Raw genomic sequence first — 21,792 nt, forward strand, 5'->3', positions numbered from 1 at the left:
CGACAACCATCTCGTCCATTGTTTATGACATCAGAGCGTAGTCGCACACGTTTCCTTTTCCCTTGTTGCCGTTGCCCGCTTGTGTCGCGGCTGAAATTTCGCTTAATCGTTCGATTTTCTTTACTTCGCTACAGTCATGGCAGCAGCTCCGGTACCGGTTAGAAAACGTCTCTTGAAGGAGGAAGACATGACGAAAATCGAGTTTGAGACGAGTGAGGAGGTCGATGTTACTCCAACCTTTGATACGATGGGCCTACGAGAGGACTTGCTCCGCGGGATCTACGCTTACGGTGAGCCAGAGGCTTTGGCGGAGGCAGTGGGCCTGCATGTTGGGAGGTCGCCTTAAAAACTCTTCCTGGTAACTGCGATATGGCTAAACGGTTTGCAAGATATATATTTCTTTCGTAAATGATACGTAGTCAGTTAGCAATGAACGAGATTGTATTTTATGTATATTGGTAACGCTAACGCTAATTGTAGCAAATTAGCAGCTAGCATGTGGCTAACTAGCTCTACGTACATGTCTTTAGTCAATTCGGGCAGATGTGGAAATATTTAGTTAACACATTTGGTAGGCGTAGTCTAATGTTGTTCAAACTGTGGAGTTAGCTAGCGATCGCTACTAACATAGTCCCATTGATTAAAAGTACCACAGATAGCTCAATAAACTTCTGATCTAAGTTGGCTTGCTCGCTGTTTGCATCTCTCTAACCAACAATGGCCATCGTTTGCTAGCTAGCTTTAACTTACGCATTGCTTCTGTGTAACAGCACATACCAAACTACCATTAGCTAGTCTCAGCCCCATAGCCACTACCAGGAAAGCAATCCGTTTAGCAGCTATAATATAATATAATTCTATTTAGTGTTTACAATGCCGAAATTGGATAGAAGCTAGCGATTCCAGTTGCTAACGTCTAGCCAATGGCAAGTTCCAGTTAGACTAGATGTAGTAAAATACTGCAGTTGGGCAGTTAACGTAAATTCGACGTCGACCTACCCGAAATGGCTAATGGCTCAATAACTGTTCTCTCTTGCAGGTTTTGAAAAGCCATCCGCTATCCAACAGAGAGCAATCAAACAAATCATTAAAGGCAGAGACGTCATTGCGCAGTAAGTATCCCGATAATTATTGGGGAACTTGATCAATTTACTGGTTGCTTGTGGTGTTTGACAAATTTCTTCTTCGCGGTTCATTCTAGGTCACAGTCTGGTACAGGAAAAACCGCCACTTTCTGCGTGTCCGTGTTGCAGTGCTTGGATATCCAGGTATTTTATTTATTTATTATGTATATTTACCTCACCTGTTAATGTAATATGCACCCATTAAATAGATTTGAACAGTAGTTATAGAGGCACAACTAATGGGCACAAGCAGTTTGCCAATAGTGGGAAGTAGATATATACACACTAAGTGTCTTAAGGCAGTAAGATTGTGGACAAGTTTACTTGTGTGCTATGTGTTTCAATGTTAATGTATGACAGTTTGAGGTAAGCTCCTGTAACTGAGTTGAATTTGCCTTTTACAGGTGCGGGAAACGCAGGCGCTGATTCTGGCACCGACCAGAGAATTGGCGGGACAGATCCAGAAGGTACGATGACAATAATTCCACTTGTATGACATCGCTGAGATTTTTTTCTACGATATGGGACCTTTAATAGCTGATGGGTCTCCCGCAGTGTGGCGTTAATGCCGGGTTTTCCCCCCCTGCAGGTGCTGCTGGCTCTGGGAGACTACATGAACGTGCAGTGTCACGCCTGCATCGGCGGGACCAACGTGGGCGAGGACATCCGTAAACTGGACTACGGCCAGCACGTTGTGGCCGGTACCCCCGGACGTGTCTTCGGTGAGGCTGCCCGTTCCCGTCCCTGTCCCGTCCCTGTCCCGTCCCCGTCCCCGCTCCCGTTCCCGTCCCGTTCCCGTCCCGTTCCCGTCCCGTTCCCGTCCCGTTCCTGCTCCCTGTCTTTTGAATGTACAGCTTTTATTATCGTTTATTCTGTAACTGTACAGCACTGTGAATTAGTGGCTACAAATTAAGTTTATTATTATTAGTTGTGTATTAATGGCAATGATCAGTATGGGATTTGTATGATTGAATCTATAGGCACTGTTCTACAGTTGTCTGGGCCACCGCAGTATGTTTTCCTCAACAAAAGTAATTGATTGATTGGTTTGATGTTTATTTGGTTGATTAATTGGGTATTTGGTTGATTGATTTGTTCACTGGTAAATGCATTTGTTCATTTGTTAATGGCGTTTCCCCACAGACATGATCCGCAGAAGGAGCTTGAGGACTCGAGCCATCAAGATGCTGGTGCTGGACGAGGCCGACGAAATGCTCAACAAAGGTAGAGTGAGAGAGCTCTACCGGAAAATAAATGCTTTTTTTTTTTAATATAAAAAGAAGCCCTTCTTTTTAACTTTAACCCTCTGCAGAGCAGGGTTTTGAACTGTTTTTGTTGGAAGCTCAGTGTTCTAGAACTCCGTTACCAGGAGTGATTGTTACATCAGCATTGGAACGTTCCGTTAACGTTCCGATTCCATGTTTGTGACCTCACGTCCTGAAGAGCTAAAGGTGTGCCATTGCTCTCTCCTGACAGGCTTCAAGGAGCAGATCTACGACGTGTACCGGTACCTGCCCCCCGCCACGCAGGTGTGCCTGATCAGCGCCACCCTGCCCCACGAGATCCTGGAGATGACCAACAAATTCATGACCGACCCCATCCGCATCCTGGTCAAGCGGTAAGAGACCGGCCGCGAAACTTTCCGCGTGCGTCTTACCTGATATTTACACATAAGCACAAAGAAAGGCTAGTTATTGTGAATGCAGAATAAAGCATTTCGAGACTGGAATCCAAGTAGAAATGTTGGGCTGATCTTTGGGGTCCTGATACTGTTCTATTCTGTGTCACCTACAATGATAAGTAGATTTTTAGGGTACCTACAGTGATGAGGTAACGTTGTGTTTTGGGGTACCCACAGTGATGAAGTGATGCCGTGTTGTGTTTTGGGGTACCCACAGTGATGAGTTGCTGCTGTGTTGTATTTTGGGGTACCCACAGTGATGAAGTAACGCTGTGTTTTGGGGTACCCACAGTGATGATGTAACGCTGTGTTTTGGGGTACCCACAGTGATGAAGTAACGCTGTGTTTTGGGGACCCACAGTGATGGGGTAACGCTGTGTTTTGGGGACCCACAGTGATGGGGTAACGCTGTGTTTTGGGGTACCCACAATAATGAGTTGACGCTGTGTTGTGTTTTGGGGTACCCACAGTGATGGGGTAACGCTATGTTGTGTTTTGGGGTACCCACAGTGATGAGGTAACATTGCGTTTTGGTGTGCCCACAGTGATGAGTTGACGCTGGAAGGCATTAAGCAGTTCTTCGTGGCCGTGGAGCGGGAGGAGTGGAAGTTCGACACGCTGTGCGACCTGTACGACACCCTCACCATCACACAGGCAGTCATCTTCTGCAACACCAAGAGAAAGGTCAGAGGTCGCTCTCCGTCTGTCAGCCAATCAGCCTTTCATTACTGCTACTAACCCAGCTACAAAGCTGGAGATAAAGCAACAGTTTATACCAATACTACTACCGCTACTGCTAATAATAATAATAATAATAGTAATAGCACTGTTAACATGGCTGTTATTATCTTTGCGGTGCTGTACCGTGCCTGCGTATATATGTGTTCTCTCCCCGCAGGTGGACTGGCTGACGGAGAAGATGCGGGAGGCTAACTTCACCGTGTCCTCCATGCACGGGGACATGCCGCAGAAGGAGAGGGAGTCCATCATGAAGGAGTTCAGATCCGGCGCCAGGTACTGCCCCCGTCACCTACCTGTCAATCACCCCCTCTCTCCCTGTGACATCATTAGTGGGTCAGCGGGGGCCTGCTCTCCAGCTTCGCAAAATGGCTTCCTACGAGAAGCTTTTAATTAATTACAGGTGCCCACCGGCTTTTACTGCCGTTTCTTTGGGGAGTCGTATCCGCTCAATGGCGATCTATCGCCCTCTGTTACTGCAGCTGCTGTGGCTACAGCCCCTCTGTGCCGCCTGAGCCCAGTGCTCATCTTCTCTATAAAATGGCCCACTGCCTTTAACACCAGCAGTTTCCTCCAGCAGCCAGTCATGGAGGGCCACAGCTCGCTTGGTTTTTGGCGCATTGCGGCATGGAAAAGTTAAACCTGCAGACACTGAGGCCCTCCAGGACTGGAGTTAAACCTGCAGACGCTGCGGCCCTCCAGGACTGGAGTTAAACCTGCAGACACTGTGGCCCTCCAGGACCGGAGTTAAACCTGCAGACACTGCGGCCCTCCAGGACTGGAGTTAAACCCGCAGACACTGCGGCCCTCCAGGACCGGAGTTAAACCTGCAGACACTGAGGCCCTCCAGGACTGGAGTTAAACCCGCAGACACTGCGGCCCTCCAGGACTGGAGTTAAACCCGCAGACACTGCGGCCCTCCAGGACTGGAGTTAAACCTGCCGGTATAAACATGGTGGTTGTAGATGTCTGGCTGAAGGCTCTGCTCCCTCCCTCCCTCCCTCTCTAGCCGGGTTCTCATCTCCACAGACGTGTGGGCCAGGGGGCTGGATGTCCCACAGGTGTCCCTGATCATCAACTACGACCTGCCCAACAACAGAGAACTGTACATCCACAGGTACGTTGCACCCAACCCCAACCCAAACACAAGCAGATGAAGCTGATATTTCATACATTTTGTTCACATTAGCTGTCACATAATCTCATTCTTTTCATATTGCCACTAACGCGTAGGAATTCAGGCGAAGCTACTTCGCAGCTAACCCAAAACGTTCTCACAACGTTACTGCCATGTGGGGGCAATGTGCAATAACGTTGACAGAACATTCCAGTAACACTGGGAGGGCATGTTGTAGCACGGGGTATAAACCGCTGTGCCGTTAGGGTAGTTTCAGGGTAAAAATTGCTAAATTCGGGAACTGGGTTGACAAGGTTTTTTCGGGGTTTAAACTTCCTTCGCATCCCGAGGCCTGACAGTCTCTCGCTTGCACAGGATTGGCCGATCAGGCCGGTACGGGCGCAAGGGTGTGGCCATCAACTTCGTGAAGAACGACGACATCCGCATCCTCAGGGACATCGAGCAGTACTACTCCACGCAGATCGATGAGATGCCCATGAACGGTAAATACCGCACGTTCGCACGTTTTTAAAGCAAGACGTGTCGCATTTATCTGCGATTGTGCGTTCAGGCCAAGGGGACTAGATAGATACATAGACCCTTTGTATTATAAACCATCCTTCAATTTCAAAATATGCAACATATAGGACCTGTTTCAAGCAGTTTCAAGCTGAACTAAATTCATTTTTGAATCGAGATTCTGTTCAGTCCCGGAGTTTGTCTGTGAAACTGGCCCATAAAATGGCGAATTGGCTTGCTCTTTGATAACGTGCCTTACGGTTTGATACGTTTCCTCTTCGATAATGCCGTCTTGTGCTTCATCGTTGCACTACAGCCAGCTGATGAGACTATTGTGGAAGTCAAGCTTTGTATTATGCCTTCAGACTGAAGTGCTGTGTGGCAGGTGCTTCACAAAAGTCCCCTCACCAATATGAAATTCTTGTGTTTCAGTTGCTGACTTGATCTGAGGGAGAGAGGGGGCAGAAGTGGAAACCCCGGTTAGGGGACCCCGTTTTCGTTCAATTTGTTTCCTTTTCTATACAAATTCCTGTTTTATTGAGCTTGTGTTTTTATGACTGTATTCCGGGGGAAGAGACTGTACTCTTGGGATGACGTGTTCTCTAGATTAACGGCCTACACTTAACGTCAGTTTACTTTTGTAAATAAAGTATTTGGTTTGCCCAGCTGTCTGTTATTGTGATGTCATTCATAAGGGTGCCGTGTTTTCATATTCAGAGACTTTAGTGTGACAGACCACGATGTGGAGGTAGGTTCCTGGGTCTGCTCAGAGGAAAGGCCGTTTGACTGTAAAATCTTTCAGATGTAACCTTTCCAGCCTGTTCTCATATTGAATTTCTCATAGTCCAGCAGTCAGCTTTAGGTAAATGTAAAATGGATTGAAAATGGGGAAGAAACATTTGGCACATATAAAGTTTTTATGCATTCCAATATTGTGAATTCAGTTTACATACAGTTCACTTGTCTTTAAGATTTTCACAAAAGGCATTAAAAATATATATATTTCTTGCATTTGGTTTCCTGGGACCAAATGTTATTTTTTTATGCTTTTATGCTCACTAAGCTGATATTGAATACAGGAGCCCATTGACCAGGATTCAGGCTTGTATATAACTGCACTTGTAGTCCCTGCATTACAGGAATGTATTGGATTGTTCAGATTCGTGGATAGTTCATTTCTTACCTTGTGCCGGGAGGGACTACAATGACACGTACAATCATGACAAAAGATTAACGTCATTAAATACACACATACACTCCCATGTGTTTTAAACACCACACTTGGGACAGAACTAATAAGACAAATTCGTATTTTAAATACACTAAGACTTTAAAACACACTTTTCAGCAATCCCTGAAAAGTTTGTTTTCCTGCATGTTATCTTAAGTACTTCAAAGATAGTGGAGACTTTTGTTCCCCGTAAAATGGATGAGCAGACATTCTGCAGGAATTTTACTGGCGTCTTAAGCATCTTAAATGAGCCGACCCAGGTGTGTTCCACCAAGCGGCAGAAGATTACAAAAATGCCCCGTAAGGTGAACAGTTTTTAGTGCAGTGCAGTGCTGGGACTTCATTGCATGTAATAAAATTCAAGCCGACCGGAACGGTGCAAACTGCAAAGAACATAAGACCCCAACGGCTTGGATTGCAGGGGTTGTGTCGTACCAAACTTATGGCCGCAAGGGGGCAGCAAATACTGACACTACCGCCGTATCTGTGGCGGCTTCTGTAGTGTAGACATATTCGCTGTAGCCCTTCGAGGGGGCTCGAAGCACGGTGCTGTCACCAGTCCAGCTCGGTTTTTAGCAATGCCTAGAAATTAAACGGACCACTTGCGCAAAAAAAAATCTATCTTAAGAAAAAGCAGTAGAATATATATACTGGTATACTTTATTATATCTACACAGTTATGTACACTGAAACCGTTTAATTACAACTTTTTTTTCCAAGCGATCCACATTGTGTTCAACCATGCCCAGTCAAAAATATATCCAAGTGTTTGTTCACAAAGGTGCTGACAATTCGGGGGCGCTAATTTGGCTGCTTGGTACGAAGCCAACATGTACATTTCAATCGTGTTTAACCTTTGTTCGTAGCAAAACATGCAACCATCATGTAGCCTACTTCCACACATACTGATTTGCTCTACCAAAACGAGCCATTCTAACGGCCAGTAGATGCGTTTGCCTAACCCAAAACACAGAGCACAATGACAATACAATCGGTGACAAACATCACGCGTGTTTGCAGTTTTGATTCTCCACGGGTCGCTTTGAATTTTGATCCAGAGTGACTGCCAAGAGTGTAGGGGGGGGCGTTCCACGTTGTGATGTCACTTCCTGTTGAATCCACAGTGCTGTATATTTGGACACTACGGGTCGAGGTGCGGAGTCTCACGCGCCATGGGTAAGTCCGAAAACGGCCATGCAAAGGCTGAGTTTTTGGGCTTAAGCAAATAAGACCGTCTTCACGACCAAAGGCAGTCAAATTCTGCCTGTATGGTCGTATTTAGCAATTCAGTGACAAAGACCAAATGGTTATTGAAAAATTAAGTTACTGGAGTAGAGCATGAATTAGACATAATTGACATGAAAGCGAAGATCACATACGCACTATAGAGATTTGTCATCCTTATTCAATTGCAACTTTATTTTTTTTAAAACAAGGCAAATGTACAGTATTAATATTGACAACATTCATATAATTAAAAATAAAACAAAAAGGACAATATCGTACAATTTGTGTTTGCCATCGTGGCCAATTTAACGTCATTCACTACCAAACAGTATTGACTACGGTCCTCAGTCAGCCAAGCCGCAAAAACACAGCCAAAATGTGGGTACTCCACTGTAGTTACGGATATAAACTGAATAGATAAAAAGACAAATGTCAAATACATCATAAATGTAAGATGACAGCCATGTAAATGCCCAGCATTTTACCCGCCCCCACCCAAAAAAAGACCAAAGATAACCCGATACATCCGAGCAGGAAAAAGACTGTTCAAACGCCCCTCCGCCCAACCAAATCTTATCTTAAGTAGCTAGTTTGATTCCATTGCATTGCAGGTCTTTTATGTGATGGCTAATCGATCGTGGCCATTTTTGACAAATGTATTCACTGAATACAGAGCTGAAACTGTCATAACTCCGATGGCCTAAGAATAACAGTGCTGTACATGTTAAACGGTCGTTTTTGCAGCTATAAAACTGGCATTAATATTTTGAAGCGACCCGTATCAATATCTTTGAAACCACTTCTCTATATACACACACATGTAACGGGTAAAACAGACAATGGAATGACGCTACTAATATCTTTATAATACAAGTATAACTGTCTTTTTATTTTTTAATGGGTTCAATCTGTTTCAATAACGTCAAGATGCCCTTTAAAAGTTTTTGTAAGAAGCATCGTTGTAAGGGTTGTGCATTGCAGTTTAAATCAATTATATCACTTAATATATAGTAGTTTTAATCTTGTATTGAAAATAAATTACAGAATATAACTTTAAAATGCAACAAAAGACAGAAAAAAAGGAAAAAAAAAAACTAATTCAAGACACTCTTACTGACATTCCAAGATGCGTGGCTAGAAGGGGTGAAATCAAGAGCTCAAGACCAATTAACTTTACAAATATTTCAAAATAAATGCATTCGGACGGCGACAATCCACAAAACATTCCTTTACATAACCTGTACTTAATCCTACCACAGAACCATTGGATGTTTTTTTGTTTTTTTTGTCCAACTACAAAAATGTATACAAAATGATATTTATATATTTATATCATATACATGCCCTATTTGTGATTGATTAAAAAAAAAAAAAAATACAGGGGTGTTTTGGATGGAATTGTGGAAATTGGCATAGCTTTGGAGGGGCATTACAAAGAGGATAGGTTTAAGTCAGGTGTAGGACAGCTTTGAGTATGCGTTCAAGTTAGGTCTCTAGGTTTTAAAAAGAAAAGACAAAGACAAGGCAATGTAGTTCCACATCTTCCGTACAGAAAAAGAAACCGTTTCAACCTTGTGGGTTCACATGTAGGCATGTAGGCTAACTTTACCTTAAATCTGTAGAAATGAGCATTTAAAAGCAGCTTGTCAAAAAAAATCCCCCTTATGTCTAGCTTACTCCTACACCCTTGACTGGCACAGGGACCATTGTTGATATTACATCTTCGGTATAAAATGGGTCACAGATCTTCACTGGCCTGCTTATATAAATAGATAATGAAAGTGCCTACGTCACTGCGTCTGACACACCTTATACTCAAAGTAGCATTTTAATTAGTACTCTTACATTATGTTCAAAAACCACCGTTACCAGGCAACAGTTGGCTAGCTAGCTTAACGTTGATGGTCAGTTAATGCAGTGAGTCAGTTAAGTTGGAAATGTTCGTTGTAAACTCCGGCGGAAAATAAATTAAAAGCATCCAGTGGCCTGCGCTGTACGCCAGTTCACGGCGTTTTATTCTTGGAAAGCTAACGGGACACAGTTGTGTCTGGGCTGTCTTTTCAGTCGGTTGTTGCCATGTGCGTTACTATGATGACAGAACCATTCGGGTATAACGGGATCCTGGGAGATTCACTTCGGTGGATTAAGACCGGAGACGGACACGCTATAGGTCTTAAAACCGAGCAGCAACAAAGTCTCCTTTTTTTCCCTGAAACGGCACTGAAACAAAATCAATGCAGTGGCGTAATTTAAAAGATAAAGAAAATGGTGGACAATGACAGAGAGGGGAAAAAAGACAACAAAAAAACAAAACAAAAACAAAACCTGCTACGCCAACCCTTAATTGGGGACACACAGAATGGGCGGAGAATCTACAAAACACACCGCTTCACCACGGCAAAGGTCCTGATTCGGGGAGATGGAACTTGGGAAGACACTTGCAGTGTGTGTGTGTGTGTGTGTGTTTGAGAGAGAGAGAGAGAGAGAGAGAGAGAGAGAGAGAGAGAGAGAGATGGGGAGAGTGGGACGACCATCATCCAAATGGAGGCGAGGCGGAATTCGGTGAAGCGAAGATAAACGGGTGTAAACTTTGGTTGGCGCAGCTCCCGGGGCCTAAGACGAGCTCGCGCTCTCTCTCGCGATCGCCCTCCCTCTCTTTTCTTATCGCGCCCTCGAGAAAACGCAGAGGCGGTCAGTTTGGCTTTAACTTGGCGTGTTGCGTCACCTGCTCGGTCAGACTCGCCTTGATGGAGTTAGCCACAGTCTGCCTAATGTTGTCCTCCATATAATGATCGCTCAGTGGCTTCAAAACCTGGAGCGGGAGAGAAGTCCAGACAGAGGGGGAGAGGACAGAGGGACAGGGGGGGATGGAAGAGACAAATGAGTGGAAGGAAAAAGGAAAAAACAAAAAAAGGGGGGGAATAAATAAATCACTCAAATTAACACGATTGAGGACAACAAAAGAAAGACGGAAGACAAAGCCGGGGGTTTCATTCACACGTGCAACACATCCTATTCACCACAGAGCGAAAGAAAAAAGACCAAAACAAAACGTGGAAATGGTGACTGCTGAAATGTCAAACAAAAATGACTGTACAACCCACGACCCACCCCAAATGAAACCAGCCCCCTCGTAGGACAGAAGGGGGAACAAAACGATAAAGATGAAGGTGCCAACCTGTGTTCGATATGTGGTGTGAACCCAGGCAAGACACAAATTCAGTTTAAATCTAGGCCAGCATGGCTATCGACCATGTACTACAAAAAAATAAAATCAAAATGGAAAAATAATTGCACAAAAATAGAACTGAAAAAAAAAGAAAGAAAGGAAAACAGTAGCTATTTTTTCTTCTTGATATTGTTGTTCGACGACAGTCTCTTTCTCTGAGTCGGTACGAAGGAGCGCCACGAGATTCGACTCCTGGCCACCTCAAAGAGTTTGGAAAGCACCTAGAAACGGAAGTGCGGCAGGTTAGCAGTGGAACGGCACCTGTGCGAATCTTAAGACAGACGGTAAACGAGAGCGGACGAGCATCGGGAAGGAGCCGACGGCCGATTGGCCGGGAAATCTCCCCCTCACCTTTTTCGGAGTCCTCTGTTGCGAGCGGAAAGCGGGCAGAGAGAGAGAGGAGACGTTAGGGAAGAGGAAGAGCAGACACAGTAAAACCGGCTCAGATCAAAACCGCAAGAACGGATGAGACGAGACTGGAAAGTGGAAAAACAAATTTTTACAGGTAATTAATTGTTGTGTAACGGCAAAAAGCCAGCACCCTGCGGCTCACCAGGACCAGGAGCGAGGACCACTGGTCTAAAAAAACCAAGGACTAAAATTAAAACTGTCATTTCCACAGCAATGAATATTTGAGGCTTGGAGGCTACAGTAGGCATCAGCTGAAGCTCTAAAATGGAGAGGTTTGTTCCTACAGAAGGTAGTCTCGCTCGGCTCATGGGCTTTTGATCTGAACTGGCCGTCACAGACAGGTTAAAACAAGTCAGGAGAACAGTGGATTCTGGGGAACAGCAGATCGTGGGGGAAGAGTGGATTCTGGGGAACAGTGGATCATGGGGAACAGTGGTTTCTGGGAAACAGCAGATTCCGCGGAAGAGAGGATTCTGGGAAACGGTGGATTCAGGGGGTGCAGAAATCTTTTCGGCAGGTGAGACGGACGCTGCAATCAGAAAGGACGGAGGCGGTGTGGGAAGGGGGTGGGTTTACATTCGGCGAAGGAACCAGAAAAAATATCATCAAGTGGCCATGGCTCCAAACAGGAAGGAACATAAAAACAACATGACAAACTACACACACACACACACACACCGGAGGTTCACGCATTTAAAAAGACCGCCACCAAAACTGCAGAAGATCGCGGTTAACGTCGCGGTCAACCGGCGAGGGAAAGCGGCCCCACCCACCTGCTCCCAGAGGGTCTCCGCCACGTGGTCGATGACGGTGCCCAGGTCGCGGAACTCGCCCGAGTACTTCACGTAGGCCCAGACGCAGAGCGAGAGCAGGGCCACGCCCATCACCATGTTACACAGCGCCGCTACAGTGTTCAGGCCCACGAAGCCCGTCACCCCGGAGACGATGTACATGGCGAACATGACGGCGAACAGCGTGGCGGGCGTCCGCGCGGCGTAGAAGATGTTCTTGCTGTCGTTGTGCTTGATGAAGTTGGCGTAGGCCTCGTCCAGCTCCGCCTCCAGCTGCTCCTGGTAGCGGCGGCAGAACTCCTCGCCGCCCATCTTCTTCACGGCGCGGAACTGGCGCACCGAGCACTGCTTCAGCTCCTCGTGGCTGCGCTCCAGGTCCGACGGTGCGATGTACGGCTTGTCCCCGCCGCACACCTGCGGAACCCACCGGCAAATCGGCCGTTTAAATCAGGCAACCCATCAACGAGCTAACCAGTCAACCAACCAACCAGTCACTCAATGAATCAACGAGCTAACCAGGCAGTCAACCAGCCAGCCATCCATCCATCAAACCGACCAATGAAACAAACCAGTCAGTCAGTCAGTCAGTCAGTCAGTCAGTCAGTCAGTCAGTCAGTCAGTCAGTCAGTCAGTCAGTCAGTCAGTCAGTCAGTCAGTCAGTCAGTCAGTCAGTCAGTCAGTCAGTCAGTCAGTCAGTCAGTCAGTCAGTCAGTCAGTCAGTCAGTCAGTCAGTCAGTCAGTCAGTCAGTCAGTCAGTCAGTCAGTCAGTCAGTCAGTCAGTCAGTCAGTCAGTCAGTCAGTCAGTCAGTCAGTCAGTCAGTCAACCAACCAACCAACCAACTAACCAAATCAACGAATCAAGCCAATCAGTCAACCAAGCAACCAATTGGACAACCCTCCAGTCAACCAACCAGTTGGTTGGTCAATCGAGCTAACCCACAGCTCCCATACCCCCACCACGCACACAGCACGCCCTCCACCAGCCAACCAATCAACTGCTGAATCTGTAAGCCAATCAGTCATCGAATCCAACCACTTCACTATTCAGTCCACCAGTGAGAAAGCGTTTGTGCACTAACATTCACCGAGATGTTGTCACAGTACTTAACGATGGATACTCCCCAGACATTTCCTTAGGACAGGTGACCTGAAGGAGCTTCCCCCCTGCTACACTCACCTGCTCCATGCTCTTATAGTACGAGCCCTTAGCTACACTCACCTGCTCCATGCTCTTATTGTACGAGTCCTTAGCTCCTGCGACGGCCGCCAAGTTGTTCGCTTCTGCGGTTGCCTGGACAACGGCGGAACAAAATATTTAGATTAGCATTAGCATTTCCCTCAGCTGGTGCACATTCTGAACGTCTTGAACATGCACTTAGGTACTGGAGTGAATTTACCACTGTAATATCAGAATTTGTATTATTATTATTTTTTTTAATTAGTTAAATTGTCCAATTTGGTGGCCAATTATACCCCGTTCATCGGTCGATTCCCGTGTGTTTTTGAGGGGTGCGAACCCCGGTCCTCGGTGTGCAACTGCGTCGAACCGCTGACCGCGTCAAGGTCCACACACCACCGCGGGGCCCAGTATCTGACATTGAGGCAGGGTATGCAGCGCTTTCACTAAAACCAACACGCACCTGTAACATGGACTTTGGGTGAGGCAGTTCTTCGCCCTGATAGATCTTGATGTAGGCCTGCAAGGGAGAAGAAAATAAAAATAAAAATAAAAAAGATTTTAGCCTTCAGACAGAAAAGGAATACTGATGTAATAGTAGATACTGTATGTACAATAGAGATTTTTTATATAGGCCCACCTCAAGTCTGTTCAAGAACTTTACAATAACCCCTGACCGGCAAACATTAAATACGGACCCAAAATATACTGCATTGGGAAATGGAACACATACATTGTACTACTCGGAGGGTTGCCGGTTCGATCCCCCGCCCGGGCTGTGTCGAAGTGTCCCTGAGCAAGACACCTAAAGCCCAAATGCTCCTGACGAGCTGGTCGGCGCCTTGCATGGCAGCCAATCGCCGTCGGTGTGTATGAATGGGTGAATGAGAAGCATCAATTGTACAGTGCTTTGGATAAAGGTGCTAAATAAATGCCAACCATTTACCATTTACTCTTGATGACCACATGTTTATGTGCAATGCAGGCATAACTGTGTATGGAAAACGTAAAAAATAAAAATTAAAAAAAAAGTTAAACTCTCACTTTAAAATACTCCACAAGGTCTCTGCAGGTGACTTTGGTTCCTCCGATTTCCTTCTCCACCAGATTCTCCGGGGAGAGCAGCAACGGCACCAGATGTTTCAGCTCCCGCTTAAACTCGTCGTCGATATCTGCAGCGAAAAAAACGTCAATATCCCAGTCAAATACCTCCGCCATTATCCCACGGATTTTAAGCATCTGTAAAACCTGTAAGATCTCACAGAGCCTGATTGATGGGACTAGAGCTCCCAGCAGTCATACCCAATTTGTTAATATTAAACCCATCATTTCTTTAAAACCCATGTAGCGCTACAAAACAGAAATGATACATTTGCTTAAAAGGCCGTGTTTCCTTTAAACTGCCGGAGGATGGAGCACGGCAATAATCATTCCGGCTCAAATGAGCCTGCACAGTGCTGCAGCTTCTCCCTTCATTAGGCTGAAATGCCATTTAAAAAACTAATCTCTTTTGAGCCAAAATGGCAGCGGCATTTTACCCGACTGGCCCTCCTCAGGCTGTGTGTGCGCGCGTATGTAAGCGTAAGAGTTTGTTGATGTGCACACGTGTGTGTGTGTGTGTGTTTGTGTTTGTGCGCGCATGTGCACATGAGTTTCTGGTCCTGTGTGAGTGCTCACATCAAAGTCTGCCTTAAATTTGAGATGTTATTTCAGACGAGACAAACGCTAAGCAGTGGGTAAGGCGTAGGGTTCAGAGGTCAGGGGTCAGGGGTCGCACCTATTAGCCTGCCGTCGAAGTTGGGGTTGGTGGCGACGCGGAGGCCGGGGTGGGGCAGCAGGAAGCAGCCGATGTTGGAGAAGCAGGAGTGGATGTGCTTCCGCACGTTCTGGAGCTCCTCGTGCTGGTTCTGCTTCACCTGCAGGCCACAGAGTCAGTCCAGGGGGGTTTATCCTGTACCCCGCCCAGCGCTGTTACCCCAAAACCAGCCCACCGAAACCCACGTTCCACCCTCCGTGACACCACAACACATCTCACCAGAGAGCCCCCACCCTGCCCGGTTACCCCAAAACCAGCCCACAGAAACTCACGTTCCAAACCCCATGACGCCACAACAACACATCTGAGCGAACTTCCTGTTCCTATTCTGCGGATGGAAGAAGCTCCATTGCGGTGTTCCCATTGTCTCAGAATTACCCCCCTCTGCCACCAAGTACCCAATCACCTCCCAGGCCACACCCCATATACCACCAAGTATCCAATCACTTCCCAGGTCACACCCTCTCTACCACCAGGTACCCAATCAGGTGTTCGGTACACAACATGTACCACTGACAAGAGCGTTGTTCGGCCTTTACAGGGCAAGCCAGACAGGGGCTGTGTCCGCATACAACTCATACCACATTTTCAATGAAAATCAGCCCGGGATTTTAGTATGAGCTGTAAGCAAGTATGTGGTCTCGAACACAGCCCCTGCCATTGGACAGCTGCCTTCCGCAAAATGTCAAGTGCTTATGAGGCAGCTCTGGATGCACACAAGCGTAGCTCTCGGGAAAATTACCTGCTCTTTATATCGGCGGATTATCATTTAATATCACTTAGCATAATGAACAGCATTACAGCTCGACAATATTAAAATGAACCTTCCTGGGAAAAGCTAATAGGGCTTTGAAAAATGTAAAGGAGGAAAAGGCTCTTTTGTCGGACATAAACGCACACCTCCTGACCGGGGTCTTCAAAAGGCTAATTAACAGATTAGCCGCGTTTAGCTGGCGCACGCAAATAAACATCTCCGCCGCACTTTTAATTCTCCGAAGCTTAAATGCGTTTGTCCTTATTAAAATTAAAAGTCAGGAATCGGCAGGATTTCACTTTCGACTGAAAGGTTAAGGTAGGGGAGCACAACTCCCCTGGAGGGACGAGCCGGTGTTTGTTCTGATTACTTTAGTCTCGGTTTTCTAACCACGCTGGTACACTCCTGCGCCCAGAACAGTGAAATCTTTAGGATACACTTGTGTACACATCGGTGTCTGTAGTTGGCGTTTATACTCATTTCAGTTTCAGATGTAAATGAGCTAATTAAGTAAGAGCAGAAGTTGGCACAGAATCTTGGCCCTCGTTGTGCACCCCAGGAATAAAGGAAAGGTTTTCGGATGCATATCAGGAACCGAAGTCGCTCTTGCTGGGTTTCTACCACAGCTTCCATTGGTCCCTTAAGTTCCCATTTCCGCTACGACACTGGAACGTACCCACGTTTTTTTCGTACCTACATCGTCTCCGCCACATTCAAAGCGTTGGTTTTTGTTCTTTTGTGCTTTTTGTAGCACGTGCAATCCGCCACAAGTGAGCTCTGCACAATATCGGAGGAGCTCACGGAGACAGCAACTCCTCACAAACCTCATCGGCCAGGGGGGGGGGGGGGGGGGGGAGAATCCCCAACCGAAACCGCCAAGCCCGAGTTGTCAATCTGCCTAATCACCGGCTCCCTGTCATCTGCCAATCACCCCTGACACGCTCACACCCCACCCGACACGCTCACACCCCACCCACACTTCACTCAGTCCGAGCGATCGGCCGGGCTGGATGATGGATGAGGCAACTCACCTGCAACCTCTTTTCCAGGAACCGCCGCCCGCCGTCCAGGCCGTAGTTATGCTCGTAAGGGTAGCTCCAGTCTCGGATTAAAAACATCAGGGTCTGCGTGGGGGGGGACATGAGAAACACTTCCGCAAAACCGCGTAAGCAACAGAAGCAGTATAAGATAAAAATCCTTTTTCTAGCATCGTTTTTATGAGCACATTGACTTACAACTCAAATCCAAGACTCTTATGCTTAGATTTACTCCAGTCATAAAAACAGTGTTGTCATGGATACCGTAACAGCCAAAAATAAACCATCCAAATGGCATATTTCAGGCCCTTTGGCCTTTTGGCAAAGCCGATTGGCTGGCAGTCCTGCAGGGCAGCGTGTGATTGGCTGTAGCACTGCCCAAGGACATGCTCACTCAGCAGGACATTTCCCAGCAAAACTACACTAGGGCGCCCCCTCTGGGCACTTGGGGAAGTGTAATCTACCTGCATCAGTGCATCCCAAACGCATGCGCTAGAAACCCTGCATTTACAACTGCTTGGACTTCCGTAACTTTATGATGTCACAACTAAACGCTCATTTGCATATGCCCACCCTCAGGGCCGCTCACCTGGTAGCAGAAATCAGCACAGACACCGTTCAGTTTGTTGTGGAGCTAGTAAGCCAATCAGTACAGAGGTCCATTGATATTAATGAGCCTTAAAGACACAGTCAGTAAAACAACCTGTTCTCATGGGCTATGAGAAGCACTAGAGACAAAACAGACAAAACTGGATATAAATAGTTTTTGGTGCTTAAAACCAGGACCTAAAATAAAACACTATCCGAACGGGGCGTGGTTCAGCTGGACTGGAGCTTAAATGAGGTGGCAGGTAGAGGCAGAGAACACACCTGAAAGGGCTTCTGGTAGATCTCCTCCATGGCGAGACGTCCGTACTCCGTGAAGAGCTGGAGGAGAAAACATCAGAGCGATCTTTAATGGAAGATATACCCCATAATCTACACACACCTGGAGATTACAGGTGTACCATAACAGGTGTACTCACTCACTCACTCACTCACTCACTCACTCACTCACTCACTCACTCACTCACTCACTCACTCACTCACTCACTCACTCACTCACTCACTCACTCACTCACTCACTCACTCACTCACTCACTCACTCACTCACTCACTCACTCACTCACTCACTCACTCACTCACTCACTCACTCACTCACTCACTCACTCACTCACTCACTCACTCACTCACTCACTCACTCACTCACTCACTCACTCACTCACTCACTCACTCACTCACTCACTCACTCACTCACTCACTCACTCTACTGTTGACAGGTGCTAAGAACGATCCCCGCCCTACATTCAGGCCTGTACGTGCCTCTCGAGACATGTACTCAATACTCTTTATTTCCTCAAACACACACTTCACAATCGCCACCGTGTCTATTCAAACAATGACAGAATTAGCCATTATTTACCCAGGAGACAAACACTCATCTCACCAGAGTGTAATTTCCCTTGTAAAAGCCATTAAACAGGAGAGAGTCCCAGTGCATTGGCGAACTGCTGACATTAGCCACAGTCCCCCGCAGCTGCTGCTGTTATAAAAACACATTTTAAATAGAAACATACCTGAAGGTGCTGAAGGTCGTCCTCCTGTATATTCTGAGACAAGTTATAGACCTGGAAGACATGGAATATGAATCATGTTACAATATTAGATCAAGGCGTCCAACGCCACAGGAGTTCCAAACCCAGCTTCCTACGGACCAGTAATTGGTTCTTGATGGGAGGAAACCGATCGAGGTTCTCAGACACAGACACACACACATACAGAGACACACACACACACACACAGAAAATGATGTATTTGTGGGCATCGGCTAAACTAAATCTGCTAAGGAAATGTACAGAAACGCTTGTTGCAGCTGTGAACATGTAGGATTCCATTAGCTCAGCTTCAGAGTAAAAGTACAGCCTCAGGACTCCAGAACAAATTGTGACATTTCGTCCTACACGAGGGACTCAGCGTCCCAGGTCAGGGAGAGCTCCAGGGGTTGGCTTTCTGCGGTTATTACTCCATGCCCAACTGATGAATTAGCACAGCCGATGACACGGTTAACTTGCCACACCTGGCTTCAAGCGTCTGGACTGGCTGCAGATTTTAAATGAATAAAAAAAACTATAGCGGAAGACCCTGTGACTCAGACTCCCCTCCAACACTACGGAGCCGAGTGAGAGTGTGTGAGAGTGTGTGAGAGTGTGTGAGCGTGTGTGAGCGTGTGTGAGCGTGTGTGAGCGTGTGTGAGCGTGTGTGAGCGTATGTACAGGGGCGGCCTGTAGCGTAGTGGTTAAGGTGCATGACTGGGACACGCAAGGTCGGTGGTTCGAATCCCAGTGTAGCCACAGTAAGATCCGCACAGCCATTGGGCCCTTGAGCAAGGCGGCCCTTAACCCTGCATTGCTCCAGGGGAGGATTGTCTCCTGCTTAGTCTAATCAACTGTACGTCACTCTGGATAAGAGCGTCTGCCGAATGCAAATAATGAGTCTCACCTGTACGGAGCTGGTCATGGTACTCAGTTTGCGTGTGTGTGTGTGTGTGTGTGTGTGTGTGTGTGTGTGTGTGTGTGTGAGTGTGAGAGAGAGAGAGAGAGAGGTTGTGAGAGAGTGTGTGAGTCTCACCTGTACGGAGCTGGTCATGGTACTCAGTTGTGTGTGTGTGTGTGTGTGTGTGTGTGTGTGTGTGTGTGTGTGTGTGTGTGTGTGTGTGTGTGTGTGTGAGTGTGAGAGAGAGAGAGAGGTTGTGAGTGTGTGAGTCTCACCTGTACGGAGCTGGTCATGGTGCTCAGGGCGAACACAGTGGCGCAGTCTTTGATGGTTGACTGACTATCAAAGGCTCCCTGAGTGTCGATGAGGAGGACGGCCACCTGTGGAGAAACACCCGCCCCGTCAGCACCTCACGGCCCGGAACACGGCGAAGACATCGCACTGCACAGTCACTCTCAGAACACAAGTTTGGGTCACCTTACGCAGTCATAACTCCAGACCGTTTAATTTCGCTCTGCTCTCATTAAATACACACTCTCCAAACCCCCCGTTCTGGAGCTGCACCTATCACACAGGCAGAGAACACACACACACACACACACACACACACACACACACACACACACACACACACACACACACACACACACACACACACACACACACACACACACCACGGCAGATGAAAACTGGTTTGTGGGAGTTGTGCAGTATGTGGTTAGGGAAGTGAAAGCAGTGTGTAGACAGCGTGTTCAGTAAGCTGTTTGGTGTGTGTGTGTGTGTGCGTGTGCGTGCAAGACGCATAAAACACTGATGGGCGGGCTATGGCATTATGGATACGGAACTGAAATTGTTCATTACGACCTCACACAACGAACGCCAACATTTCCAGCGGGTTAACGGACCCTTCTCTCCCCTGGCCCCGCCCAACTCACTCACTCAACTGGAAATGTAAATTGGAGTCGACTCCAAACCCCAGGATGTGCAGGGGAGATTAAATGGAGAGGAGGAGGAGGAAGAAGAGGAAGAAGAGGAGGAGGAAGAGGGCTCATACCTTGCTGCCGTCAGGTTTGTCCACCACGAAGACCTCGCTCCAGGCCTGGATCCCCGTGGTCTCGCGCTCACAGCCCCCCCTCCAGGTGAAGCCGGTCAGGGGGTCCTCACAGCCTCCCAGCCAGCATTCGGACGTCTAAAGAAGGGGGGGGGGAACAGAAAGACAACAGGGCTTCAGGAGAGAGAGAGACGACCGGTGAATCCTCCCCACCCGAAGGGGGCGCTAGAGGCCGTTACACCGGGTCAGAACGAGCAGGCCCTCCAGGACTGCAGTTAAGGAAAAATTTAATCATTTGCTTTAAAGCACTGAATGAGTTCATAGCAGAACACTGTGCAGCAGTGATCCAATTTCTACGCATCGCCCGAATCGGACCCAGCATTCGCACGGTGCAGGCCACCGGACCGTGTCCAAAATCTCAAAGATCAAAATCAGCGGGAGGGCGTTCAGGTCCTGGGCACCCAGCCGGGGGGAGAGGCAGAACTTATTCTGGCCTGGTGCACGACGGCAGCCTCCTGCGGACCACATCAGCACCTTACTGGAGCCTCACTGTGAGCAGGCTGTACGAAAACGAGGACCGGCCAGGCGGCCCGAAACCGCGTCCGTGTTCCTATACGGTACGGCGTTATTGGGACAGTACAGAAACGACTTGTGGGTTACGCTGCTTTCACTGGAGGAGCCACATTCAGGGACCCTACCGTGCAGTCTCTGGCTCCAAATTATACAAAATGGCGGCGCAGGTAAACTCGACTTCCCAGGCTTCAAAATGCTTTTCACGAGCCCATGGATAGTCAGTGGGCGACAGCGGTCACTTGGTCTACATCGCAGGTGTCAAAATCCAGTCCTGGAGGGCCGTGGTGTCTGCTGGTTTTTGGGGTGTTCTGGGTTCATTCAAGTCATTGAACGGTTAAAGTATCCACACGCCTTGTTCTCAAGGCCTTAATGGGCCTTAATTGGCAGCTGATTGAAAGGAAACCGCAAAAACCCGCAGACACTGCGGCCCCCTGGGGATTCAGTTTGACACCCCTGGTCTATATTCATTCTGCAGTCTTAACGGACGGTCGGATGAACATGTAATGAGCAGGATCTCCACTGGAGGGCAGTAGAGCGGCACCGTTCCGGGGCGCTGGCGTCTCGTATCTCCGCTGGTCATCGCCAACGCACACTCCAGTGATTTAATCAGGCATGCGGAGGTTTTTTGGAAATCTCAGGGTGGGGTGGGTGTGGGGGGGTGGGGGTTCTGGGGCCTCTGCGTCCGTCACTCGAGTGTCTCTCTCTCTCTCCCTCTCTCTCAGAAACGCACGCTGAAGAGCAGGGATAATCGCAATTTACCACCCCAATGAAAACCCTAAATTCT

The 21,792-nt window shown here is 47.5% G+C and overlaps 2 protein-coding genes across 4 annotated transcripts in view; one reads left to right on the top strand and one right to left on the bottom strand.

Moving 5' to 3' along the window:
• eif4a3 (eukaryotic translation initiation factor 4A3) lies at positions 1–5,844 on the top strand. Its single transcript, XM_061230648.1, has 12 exons — positions 1–290; positions 1,040–1,112; positions 1,202–1,268; positions 1,529–1,591; positions 1,714–1,846; positions 2,268–2,348; positions 2,601–2,742; positions 3,351–3,489; positions 3,704–3,819; positions 4,553–4,660; positions 5,036–5,163; positions 5,612–5,844. The coding sequence occupies exons 1-12, from the start codon at positions 137–139 to the stop codon at positions 5,626–5,628; spliced, it is 1,221 nt and encodes a 406-aa protein (XP_061086632.1). The 5' UTR covers positions 1–136; the 3' UTR covers positions 5,629–5,844.
• A 1,203-nt stretch (positions 5,845–7,047) lies between these two features.
• The window catches only part of atl2 (atlastin GTPase 2), a 41,715-nt gene continuing 26,970 nt past the window's right edge, over positions 7,048–21,792 (bottom strand). The window contains exons 3-14 of one of the 3 annotated variants that reach the window (XM_061230927.1): positions 20,439–20,573; positions 19,660–19,764; positions 18,469–18,519; positions 17,723–17,779; positions 16,847–16,939; positions 15,023–15,161; positions 14,290–14,417; positions 13,709–13,765; positions 13,288–13,359; positions 12,051–12,482; positions 11,218–11,232; positions 10,460–11,087 (exon numbers count right to left, since the gene is read on the bottom strand). In XM_061230927.1, the coding sequence (XP_061086911.1) occupies positions 10,977–11,087; positions 11,218–11,232; positions 12,051–12,482; positions 13,288–13,359; positions 13,709–13,765; positions 14,290–14,417; positions 15,023–15,161; positions 16,847–16,939; positions 17,723–17,779; positions 18,469–18,519; positions 19,660–19,764; positions 20,439–20,573 (1,395 nt within the window). In that variant the 3' untranslated portion in view covers positions 10,460–10,976. The other 2 variants (XM_061230925.1, XM_061230926.1) reach the window with 2 other exon arrangements.

This window comes from Conger conger, chromosome 2 (genome assembly GCF_963514075.1).
Source record: "Conger conger chromosome 2, fConCon1.1, whole genome shotgun sequence".
In the NCBI taxonomy this organism is placed as follows: Eukaryota; Metazoa; Chordata; class Actinopteri; order Anguilliformes; family Congridae; genus Conger; species Conger conger.

What these genes read in the sequence shown, in the direction of transcription:
- eif4a3 (XM_061230648.1), top strand. Translation starts at nt 137, where the DNA reads ATGGCAGCAGCTCCGGTACCGGTTAGAAAACGTCTCTTGAAGGAGGAA. An exon ending in CCGCGGGATCTACGCTTACG is followed by an intron (nt 291 to 1,039) that starts GTGAGCCAGAGG and finishes TCTCTCTTGCAG; the next exon opens with GTTTTGAAAAGCCATCCGCT. An exon ending in TCTGCAACACCAAGAGAAAG is followed by an intron (nt 3,490 to 3,703) that starts GTCAGAGGTCGC and finishes CTCTCCCCGCAG; the next exon opens with GTGGACTGGCTGACGGAGAA.